This window comes from Typopeltis vanoorti, chromosome 22 (assembly GCF_054136105.1).
Source record: "Typopeltis vanoorti isolate ZY-2024b chromosome 22, IOZ_Tvanoo_1.0, whole genome shotgun sequence".
In the NCBI taxonomy this organism is placed as follows: Eukaryota; Metazoa; Arthropoda; class Arachnida; order Uropygi; family Thelyphonidae; genus Typopeltis; species Typopeltis vanoorti.
The window spans coordinates 67,999,171-68,011,717 of NC_143570.1; the positions used below are offsets into that span (position 1 = coordinate 67,999,171).

At 34.9% G+C, this 12,547-nt stretch overlaps 1 protein-coding gene across 1 annotated transcript in view; it reads left to right on the forward strand.

Annotated features, from left to right (window-relative positions):
* Positions 1–9,127, forward strand: part of LOC150094473 (uncharacterized) — a 261,156-nt gene extending 252,029 nt beyond the window's left edge. Inside the window, exon 8 of the mRNA XM_090411803.1 lies at positions 6,676–9,127. Within this exon, the coding sequence (XP_090267929.1) occupies positions 6,676–7,286 (611 nt within the window). The 3' untranslated portion in view covers positions 7,287–9,127. The remainder of the gene's footprint in view (positions 1–6,675) is intronic.
* The last annotated feature ends 3,420 nt before the right edge of the window (positions 9,128–12,547 follow it).

Consider the following 12,547-nt stretch of genomic DNA (forward strand, 5'->3'; position numbering starts at 1 on the left):
CAGAACAATACTTAGTCTACATTTAAGTTGTAAGTTAGCAGTTAGAATTGAAAGAAATACGGGAAGGCTTGATGTAAAATCAGGGGCAAGACAAGGATGCACATTATTTCCACTGTTATGCATCATCTGTATGGATTACATTATGAAAGAAGGTGGCATTAGGCATGATATTGGAATTGGAGATGTCAAACTTAGGTCTTTGCTTTATGCACATGATGTTCTACTCCTAAACACATCTAGTGAAAGTCTTCAAGATTAATTAAATTGAATAACAGCTGTAACAAATTTGGCATGAAAATCAGCAATAAAAAGATTAAAACTTTGAAAATAGATAGGAACATAGAAGACATCAGTTGCATTCTCAGTGGGGAACCTATAGTATCTGTTTATCTAAAAATATCTGTTACTTTGATTTCATTAAATCTGGAACCAGACAACAGAATAAGCAAAGCTGGTATTGTGGGTAGCCAGCTGAAGAAATTTATATGGAATAAGACAAATTAGCCAAAATACCAAACTAGCAGTATACAAGCCAGTGTTTACACTGGTTTTAAGTTATGGATCTGAGAGTTGGGTTAGAAATAAAGCACTTGATCAAAGACTAGAGACAACAAATATAAGGGTTCTGAGAAAAATTAGGACAGTGAACAGATGACATCAGTGGCACAATCATATTAAAAATGTAGATATTAGAAAGTATCTTGGCATTATTAGCATTCAAGAATGGGTGAGGAAAATTTAGCAATACAGGTGTTTGATGCCAAGATGACAGGAAAGAGACCAAGAGGAAGACCAAGGTCTAGGTGGATTGATTCAGTCAGAAGTGCCTTAAAATATGAAATGTTAGATATGACAATATCGGAATTCTTGCAAGTAATAGATTGATTTGGAGGAAAATTATTGATAGAGTAATAATAATGTAAACTTCATCATGTAGTTCTGTCATAGTAACCTGAACACCCTTGTTTGGTTACATATAAGAAAATTGATGATGATCCCTTTTTTCTGATTAGCCAGACCAATTGTTTCCTACCTCTGTACAAAGTTAGTTAACTTGCCTTCAATTAAAAAAGCCCATATAAAGATTTCTCTCATCATGACAAAAATCGAACTCGGGTCTTTTCCAACCGAAGGGTACAGTGTTCTGTTGTTCTTCCAATTGTGTTATTCAGGTGCTTATTATTATTATTATGTGACACCTCCAAGGAGTCCAAAGACTCGTCAAGGGAGGGCAATCTACTCTGCAACTCGCTGTCTCCACTACTTAATCCACCAACTACACAGAACTGCTAATACTATCATCATCCACACCAACGCCACCACTGCCCACCACCAGTAGTATTTTTTAAAGTTTAATCTTTAAAGGTACCTGTGGCATGACTATAAACAATAAATTACACAATAACCACAGTAATTAACTTTAATGAAACGAAAGTACAGATATTTCATACTGAAAATAACAGTACATCATCAGTGCATAGAAACAAGCAAATCAAAGAAACCGGAATTCAAGGTACATACAGCAGTCTGTGGTTTACCAATTAAAAACTGTTGCGCATGCTAGAAATTAAAAATATCTGTTACTTTCATTTCATTAAAGTTGATTACTGTGGTTAGCTGTAATTTATTGTTTACTGTTGACTAGTATCTGTAAATGGCTGATTTGTCTGTATTTGGGATGAAGAACCTGAGTTTGTGGGAGAAAAAACCATGCCACCTCCATATGAGATCGACTAGTTCACCTTCAATTGAAAAAATCCATATAAAGATTCTTCTCGTCACAGCGAGAAACGAAATTAGGCCTTTTCCAATCGAAGGGTGCAAAGTGCTGTCATTCTTCCAATTGTGCTACTGAGGCTACGAAGTATGTTATACTTAATATTTGAAAATGCGTTATACGACATTGGAAAGTATGTTGTATATGAGAAACATGACTTGTGCCATTGAAATAGCATTCAGTGTATTCACAGTCTAGCTCCTGTCCATGGGACCTCAGTAACAGTCAGAACCAGTTTTGGTAGTGGCTCTTCATATTATATGTATGAAAAGGCAGTGTGATACACATGGGATACCAAAAGCAAATCATTGAGACAGACTGCTCTCTATATAGGTTCGAATACAACAAGTAACTTAGTTGCAAAGATATTTCGTATGCATATTTTTGGTTTGTTTATACCTGCTTGAAATAAAGATGAAAACAAGAATATAATTTCTTGTTTGGTTTATAACAAATAAACCTAGTGTTAGGCTGAGTTCCACAACTGTGTTGCTAATAGAATTTAGAATGTAAGTATTGAACAAATAAAATGAAAATCATTACTTTTAAAGAACTATCTCCTGTCTGAAGTAATGTTATGATGGAAAGTAAAATTTTGCAACAAATTAAATGCTTCACATACCTTGGGTGCTCTATATCATAGGTGGCCAACAACAGGCCCACAGCCTGTAACGTGATTTTGTGTGGCCCGCGGCAAGATAAAAACTATATTAAATTATATGTATTATTAATTTAGCTATTGGTTTCGACCGCAGATTTTTTGATTGATATACTAGTTATAGTTATTTCTGATGGCGGAAAAAATTTATATTCTCAAGGAATCAAAATAGCTTTAAAAGATTACTCAATTTATAAAATCTACTGCTTCTCTGTGCAAGTTGTAGTAGTGGAAGTGGTAGATTTCTATGTGCTCCAGAGTAATGCATCATTGAAAGTCACTTGCTCTGCTCTGGTTACAGAAATATGTAATTAAATTTAAATTAGCAACTTATATTTAAATCAGTATTTTATATTGTTCTCCGAGTAGTAAAATGATTTAAGAGAGATAGTAATTCAATACATATAACTTTGCCTTGAAAAAATGCAAAGTTTATTTTTATTTATAAGTTCTGTCTAAAAGTGTCCATCCCGTGACGCTACCACTCATCATATATTGGCTCTCGTATAGAATGAAGTTGGCCACGCCTTCTCTGTATTATATCTAGATTATATGAAGAAGCTGTTATTGATGCCAGAATTTCCAGTTTCTGTTCATGATGATCAATAATATTTAAACCTAACCAAATTTAAAAGCATACAAGAAAGGTCTGTAAGGTTTTGGCAGGACCATCTTGATTGTATGGAAGTGAAGTAGGGACTGCAAAAGCTAAAAGAAGAATTCATGAAAAGCAGCAGAGAAATATATAAAGATCTATGAATAGATTGGATTGGACATGTTGAAAGAATGGACAGCTTGAGATTACCCAAGAAGATACTCAAAAAGTCATCATCACCTGATCTTTATTTAATAGGCCTCATATTGTCTGCTCTAACCTGATCTGAAACTAGAACATGAAGCCATCGAAAGCATCATGCTGTTGAATGATTTCACCTCAAAGAAGATTCAGCACATTTGTGACACAGGCTTATTCCCAATAACCCTGACCCTGTCTAATTCCAGTTCCACACATTGCAAGTCTCAGAATTAGTTTCAAATATCCTTAAAAGATATAATTTAGATCACACATTTTTTTCCTGTTAATAAATTCTCTTCCTGGTTACCATTCACCAAGGATTAGCACCCCCCCCCTCTTTCTTATGAGCGTTTACAACACTGTGGTTGTCTCCTTTCTTACTTTTGATAAAAGGATGTTCTGTTGAAAAAATATTGTAAAAAATATTCATCGGGCCCACTCCTTTTGTTCTACAGACGATCTTTTACAGAAAGAACTACAATACATAACTTCTTCCTTTCTATCTAATGGTTATAAGAATTGCTTCATTGAAAGAACTTTGAGTAGTTTTAATATGTCTTCCTCTTCAAACACAGAGGAAATAACGTGCATTACTATCTCTTATGTACAAGGCATCAGTGAACGTATAGCAAAAGTTTTAAAACCACTGAATATTTTTGTTGCCTTTCGACCGTTTATAAAAATCTCCACCTTTCTCACTTCTCCTAAGAACAAGCTTCCACATCTTAATCATCCAGGTGTCTACCAGATTCCGTGCTCTTGTGGATTATCTTATTTCGGACAAACGGGAAGATCTGCCTCTATTCGGCTAGAAGAACACCAATCTTATATTGAATACTTTAAACCTGAAAAGTCTGGACTTTCTGAACATGCCATCTTCACTAGACACAGAGTTCATTGGAGAAAGACAAGAGTTCTTCACAAAAGTCAGTTTCTCATGGAAAGCCTTTATAAAGAAACATGTGAAACTCTACTTCATTCTCCTAACTTAAACAGATCCGACAGCTTACGTCTATCCCCTTTATGGGAGATAGTACTTTACAAATCAGCTAATCTTTCCTAACTTTTTATTGTATTAATTTTTTTTTTAGGCAAGTTATTGACCTTTTTAGTTATCTCACACTAGCTACTTAGGTGGCGCTTTTTGGAATTGTCAGTTAGTGTTTAATTTTGAGCTTAATGTACTGAAGATGCCTGAAAATTATACTAATAAATAATCTTTCTACGTGAGTTTTTCCCGTTATTTATTGTGTACCAATATTGTAGTCTTGTGCAACATGGCGTGGACATGGACCACAGTATCCTCTTGTCCAGTACCATCTGTTATGTTAGTTGTATTTTAAGTTTGAGAGATTGTTCAAAGAGTGTACTGAAACACTATTACACCATCTTAATTAAAGCTAAGAAAAACAGAATTACTGTTTTATTGAACTTATCCATTTTCTAATCAAGACATTCACAAAACATCCATGGCTATGGGGAATTTGAATTCCACCATGGGCATTGGTATTTTGTGAATAACCATGCTCATGATTTTCATTGTTCAGTGTTAGATCACCACACTGCTTATTGGTCTCTCAAGTAGGATTTCCAGATTATTTATCTTAACCTGCTCAGAGTACTGATACTATCGAGTTATGAACTGTAGGCTGACAGCCTTTCATCGGTGAAATACACACACACACACATTAAAAAAAATAAGCAGAAAAAATAAAAGAAAAAAGAAAGAAAAGAAATTAAAAGCAAAATGTGATAATGTGGATATCACTTTACTTTTTCCTTACTAGTCAGTATTGGCCTGATTGGTCAAGCTCTGTTTATCTCTACTTTCTCTTTTTTTATCAACTGTGTTACCTACCTAATGTAACTGATTATTTTTCCCAATTTATACTGCTATGTTATTATTTTTATTATTCAGACCTCCATGGAGTCAAAAGACTCATCGTGGGAGGTCCTTCCTAGGAAACACTAAGTCTATCATACCACTCATTTTATTCTTTCCTTTAGTGTTGCACGGTGATCAGCATTCATTTTAGAAATTATGGACTTTACAACCGTGTTATAAATAACTCTTAATTTCCCAACATTTAGATCTTCATATTAAGATCATCATCTGGAGTATATACAAGGTCAAGCTGAGTTACATTACACACAGTAAGCTAAAGAAACAATGATTTAATCACCGGTTATTCTACTGGCATGACCTCTAGTGAAAAAAAAATATATAATAATTAATTAATTATTTAGAAACTACATCAAAGCTAAATTCTATTTAAGATAACATGGGAAAAATATTCTTTCTTATAGATAGTCTTCTTTCAGTAACTATGTGCCTTCCATATGCTTTTGATTTTTAAAAGTCATTATTGTTCAGATTGGGGTGGTTGATAAGAATCTCACAATTTGCATTCATACCATGTTTTGGTGTGATGTAAACAACTGGTGCTTTTCTATCTTACCACTCTTTGAACTCATTAGCTCTCACCGCTCTATTCGGCAGTGAATTCCACGGTTGCCAAACATCATTAAAAGAAACCACTCCTCATTCTCTTGCTCACAGCTTCTCTCCATTGTCAACCCTCTAACTACATCTCGACTATCTAAAAGTCTCAATCATCTCACCTCTCCTATCTACCAAACTCTGCAGTTCACATTCCCACAGCCATTTCTCTAACTAACATTGTACAGTCCTGAAACCATCTTTGTTATCTGCCTCTGTACCCTTTCCACAGTTAATTTATCTCCTTCAAATCCTTGAGACAAAATTTGAGAACAATAGTCTAAGTGTGGTCTGATCAGGGTCTTATACAATGGAATGATAACTCTTTTATCTCTGCAGGTTCAGCATCCTTCTCAATGATGTTAGTGTTAATGTTAATGATGCTTTCTTCCACATTTTTGCTTCATCCATTAATCCATTTTATACCTTTTGTATACTTCATCCTTTACTGTTCATCACTGCCACTCCTTATCTGGGCTGCTCCTACTTCTGTTTGCATAGTGACAAATAAATACAGTTAAAAATAATAAAATATAAAATCACTTATGGTGATCTACATGTTGCCTTTTCTTGTCAACAGTAAAAGATGAATTCAAATATACAGTTAAAAAAAAAGTGTGTAGAACATACTGGACAAAATTCTGCCAACAAAGTAACTTGAGATACCTTCCTTGATTGATATTACATGAAAGTAATATCAATGAAAGGGAAACTGAAAGTATTATTTCACAAAATATCACAAAGTAATATTTTGTGAAAAGCCCATACATGAATATCAAAAAATAGAAACAGTTGTCTGAATCAAGGTGCAGTAATTCTTTGGAACTGGTAAAGTACTGTGGAAAATTATTCCATTGCATTTTGTTTAAAATCAAATTTTCATATTATTGCAATCAAAACTGTTAAAATTTTAAATCTCTTCATCAGTTGTTTTTTTTCCCTAGGTGGTAGTGTCAATATGCGCAATAGCTTATCAGGACAGACTTTGCTTCATGAAGCAGTTGATGGAATCCAGGAACAAGATATTATAACATTTAGCCTAATTTTACATATGCTTCTTCAGGAAGGGTGTCAGTTGAATGTTGAAACTTTTACTCCTGGTGATACTCCACTTTATCGAGCAATTCTTATAGAGAAATTTCGTTTTGCTGAAGAGTTGATTCGAAATGGTAGTGATGCTAATTTGGGACATGTTTATTCTTGTAATATTGATAATCTCTGCCTTGCAAGAAGAAAGAACAATTTCTTAACAGTGAAATTATTAGTCTATTCAGGATTTCATTTATGGAGGACTCCTTGGCTGGAAATTCTTCCTTCTACTTTCCAGCACAACTATAGTGTACAGAGCATAAAAGGGTGGTTGATCTATATGAAATGTAATCCTATGAATTTAGTAGATTTATGTCGCATTGTTATTCGACATAGTCTTAGAGACAATATTGTGCTAAATGTTCAGAGACTGTATATTCCTCTACAACTTAAGCGATTTCTTCTTTTTGAAGATACAGTAGATAAAATGGAATCTCAAATTGATAATAACAATTCTCCTAGCTGACGGTACCACCATTATTTATCTTTTATAGTGCCACTGACTTTTTTGTAATCATACAAATGCAAGATAAAGGAGATTTTGCTACTGAGAAGAACCTTTTATATTAATTTATGAGATAAAAGTTTTGATGAAGGATTTTGAAGCAGTTTTGTTTGAAACATTCTCTTCATTTTTTTTAATGGTTTTAATTATGCATTGCATTCCTCCCATCCTCAGCCATTTAGTTATTTGTAATGAAATACCATAGATTTTGTTTAAGTGTGATATGTGTAATACACAATCGGTGAATACAAATTATGATCTTTACAATAAAACATATTCTTGCATTAATACATTTTAATTTTTTTTTTTTTCCTTTTTTTGTAAAAACTTTTACTCCTGGAGATACACCACTTTATCAAGCAATTCTGATAGAAATATTTCGTTTTGCTGAAGAGTTGATTCAAAATGGTAGTGATGCTAATTTGAGACATGTTTATTCTTGTAATATTGATCATCTCTGTCTTGCAAGAAGAAAGAACAATTTTTTAACAGAAAATTATTAGTCTATTCAGGACATGATGAATGATTTTTGATGAATTTTTAAACTATATCCTTGATTAATGCTCTGATATTATAGTTTATATATATCCCCCAGTCAGACTTCATAAAGCCAGTTAGACAATGGAAATGTTCATCATGGTAGACAAAATATTATTTTAAAATAATAGTTTCACACATCAAGGAAATTAGAATTTATTAAATACTCTTATATATTTTGCTCAGTATAATATGAGCATCGTTCATGTAGAAAGCAGAATTGGCTACATTTAAAATATGAACTCAAAGATAAGTCATACAACATGTGTATACTTCCATGTGTCTCTGTCACAGATGAGTGAGTAGAAGCAAACACTATTAAAGTTCCAGGGAAACAGGCATAGTTATGTAATTAATCAAAAAGTAAAAAATAAATTATAAACAGTTAATGGCAATTACTTCCCAAAACTTAGAGATAGGCATGCATTCTGTTTGATAAAGGGCCTGCCTGGTTGGCTGAGTCGTTAGCGTATCTGCTCTCCAGCCAAAAGGCTGTGGGTTCGAATCCTTCCCTCGATAAGTCTTTTTTACTCCCTGGAGGTGTTATATAATAATAATAAAGATTAGGGCAGTGGCATGAGGCTTCACACAATACAGAAAATAATCAATATCATCCTTCTTCTAGACTGCAGTCTGATGTTACAAGGAACCATATACCCTATTTTAAAGGGTCTTCTGAACGAAAAGCAACAATTCTGTGCAAATATAATTTGTATACCACTTTCAAACCAGCCTAGAAGTTATCTTCTTTCCTACCACCTCTATCCTTGCCTGGTGTTTAACACAATTTTTTGAATTGTCTGAGGCCCTTCACCATTGCCCTAGTCTTAATTGAACAGACTGTAAGCCCATCTCTAAGTTTTGGGAAATAATTGCCCTTAATTGTTTATATTTTTATTTTTGTAATTACATGCTATACCTATTTCAGTGGGAGTTTAATAACGTATCCTTCTACTTGCTCAGCTCTGACTGAGACAAGTGGAAGTATACACATGCTAGTACGACTTATTCTTGTGTTTATATTTTAAATGTTTCAGGCAATTCTTCTGCTTTCTCCCTGAGTGATACTCATTTTACATTGAAATAATATTATATAGGAATATATAATAACTTCTAGTTTCCTTTATATGTGTGAAACTGTAATTTAATATATTATTATTCAAGTAAAGTCTCATAATATGTACAGAAAGTTCTACACAAAATGTGGCTCTTGGCATGTATAAAACTGACCTCTGTTAGTGCCTTGCTTTGTTGATGACTCAGTAGTGGTTCAACTTCATGGTTCAAACTGTTTGCATTAAAAGTTTAAATTCAAATAGTTCAAATCACTGTCCAGAACTCTTTGTAAATTTTATTCATCTCATTAATTTTTATTATTATTATTGAAAATTAAATTTGATAACTTTTGTTTCTACACCATATATTTGATTTGTATAACTAAAATGCATTTCATAATTATTTTTTTTTATTATAAGGCAAATGTTAAAAAATACCTTTATAATTTTTTGTGTTTGAATGAACTATTACTATGACTTTCCCAGACTGCCTTTAGTAACACCAGAGTACTCCCCTCTCAGTTTCCCGAGAAGGGAGTACTCTAGTATCACCAGAATCTTAAAAGTTGTATGCAAGTATTTAAATTTTGGGAAACACTGTGGTTAAAGAAATAAATATTAAAAATTAATTTAAAACTTTCCACCTTCCAATCTAATGCAGTAATTTTTAATCTTTAATAATACATGAAACTTTAGTTTTGATATTATTATTTGGTGAATAAATGTTGCTTAGCTTCTGCTTCTGTTGTTGGTTTGGTGCGAATCCCATTTGGAAGGACGCTAAAAACCTTTTGGGGATTTGAGCTGTGATAAAAAAAAAAAAATGTTTTTTAAACAGTGTATAGTGTGACTCTGTCACGAATTGTGCTACTTTTTCTCATAACATAAATGTTCTTTAGTGGTACTACTTTTGGAGATTAGTTGTTATATTGTGTTATTTTTGTGTTACCGAGAAGGCAAGGTCAGAGTTGGATGCATCTGCAGTGGAAGAGAAGATAAGTTTCGTTATTTAGTATAGTTAAATATAGTTTATACTTGTATCATGTAAGTAAATTAACTTACAGTAGAGCATATAACATAGTATTTAGCGTTTAGTTGTAGTAGTTCCTCGGCACTAAGTTAATGATGACGGCAGCCACAACTCCAATTACAAATGGCATGTAACCAAGTCTTTTCCCCCATTTAAGGATTAAATGGGGGAAGATATAACATAATAAAGAATTTTCCGGCATGTATGCATCCCACCAGTTGGATATGTGGTGGGTGAGAGAAGGGGGAATGCGCATATATCTAAAATGTAGGCAATGGGAGGAATTCAGTGAGTTAGATGTTTCAATTACCAATTCTCCTGCTCCTGACACAAGGCCTCCTTGTGTCAGGAGCAGTAGAATCTCAAGAGATGAGTGGTTGATTAGTGAGAATAACGAGTGAAATATGAATGAAAAAATAAGAGTGGGGAGTGTGGAAGACTTGAATGATTGTGAAGTTTTCGGAGATGGTCTTAATTGGGAGAGACTAACTTGCAGAGAGGGGTAGATGAGGTGAAATGGCTAGTGAACGAGATGAGAAGTATGAACAATGAGATTAGGAGAATGGAAGAGATGAATTCATGGCGAATCAGAGTAGGAGTGAGAGAGGTATGGTAAGGATTGAAGAGGAGAGAATAGAAACAGTAGAAGAGAGGGAATGAGAGAGAGAGAGAGAGAGTTATTGGAATGATAGAAGAGGAGGGAATGGAAACATCCAGAGAGAGGAAGTGTGAAGAATGCAAGGGAGTGCTGGAATCAGGGATAGAGTGATGCCAGGACAGCAGGTAAGTAGAGGGACACCAAGAGAAAGGGTTAGAGGAGAGTGAGGAATGCAGGTGAGCCATCAAGGAACAGTGGTAAGTGGTGTGATGTATGGAGACTCAATGATCTGTAGTGTTCAAGATAGAATGCCAGAGGAGTGTTTGCCTGGAGGAATGATAGAAAGTGTGGCTATGGCAATTAAGCAGGGTGAAAGGGTGGATGAAATGATTGTGATGGTGGTCACGAATGACTTGAGAGGCATTGTAAGTTGAGTGGTGAGAGATCTATGCTTCATGCTTGAGGTTGTACAAAAGAAAAAAAGAGGAATGATTGTGTGTGTGTTACCCAGGTATGATAATGAGAAACTTACCAGAAGAGCATTAAAAATGAATAGCATAATAGCCAGAATGTGTCAGGAGAGGATTGGAACGTGTGGATGCTTGGAGGGCATTTGAGGACAGAAAAGAACTGTATGCGAGAGACTGCTTGCATTTGAATGAGGAAGGACGTAGACATTTGGAGAGATTGCTGTTTTCTGAACGAGCCGGTGTGTCAAAATTGCAGGGAAACTAGAATTCCCAGGGTGGATGTTAGCAGGGGGTGGCCTCTTATAGGAATGGGTGTTTGGGAGAAGGGGGATGACATCAGATAACAATGAGTCCAGTGGGATTGGAGGGGGATAATAAGTATAGAAGCAGTGACATTTTTATGCTTTATATTATTGCCAGGGGTATCCAGAATAAAGGCGATGAATTGGTGCCCCTGACAGCATCAGTCTGGCCAAAGATTTTTGGGGTCACTGAGATGTGGTTGATGGAAGATGATATAATAACAGGAATAGAAGTAGCCGGGTACAACATTCTTTGGCAGGCTAGGAGAAAACATGGTGGTGGAGTACGGCTTATGATAAGTGATGACTTCTGTCTAAGAGTGGAGGCTTTGGAAGGCAGTGTCAATAATGGTTTTGAAAGCATATGTTGTGAGGTAGAGGTGGGCAAGACAAGATATTTAATCGGGTGTTGCTACAATCCAAGATGTACAGAGGGTGGGTAGCAGGAGATGTATTAGGCAGTTGAGCTTGGCAAGCAAGAAGAATGATTGTTATGCGAGATTTTAACAATAGCAATATAAGTTGGGAAGAGGAAAATGTATATATATAGTAATAAGGGAATGGAATTTCTAGAATTCGTGTGGGACAAATGTCTTAGGCAACATGTAATAGAGGGAACAAGAGGTTCAAAAGTTTTGGATTTGGTCAGCATCAGAAGAGCTAATAATAACTGAGATGACACTCTTCTCCCAGTTGGAGAGAGTGACCATGTGGTTTTGACTTGAAAGATGAATAGACATGCAGGAGTATCAAAGAAAAGGGATCATATATGTGGAATTATAAGGCAGGTGATTATAATAGTCTTGGGTATGAACTAGGGGCAGTTCCATGAAGGGCATGTTAGTGCTTTTGAAATTGTGAAAGAATATTTGTTAGCATCAATAGTAAGCTGTATTCCACTAGTGCAGAAGCGGACACAATTTGGTGTAAAGTGGATGACAAACAGGAACTGCAGGTGAAAAAGATATAAAGGGGTGGAGACCAGATACATGAAGAATATAACACTCAGGCCAGGAGAATGACTAGTATTGTGAGGAAAGCAAAACTGGAATATGAGAAAAGATTGGCACTGAGATCCAGAGATATTCATAGGAAATATTTTTAGCTGTGTGGCCAGTAGGAGGAGAAATGATTGTAGAAGAATGACATTGTGGGATGAAAATGGGAATAGAGTGACTGATGCAGAGGACATAGTCGAGTTGTTCAGTGAGCACTTTATTGCAGCATTTC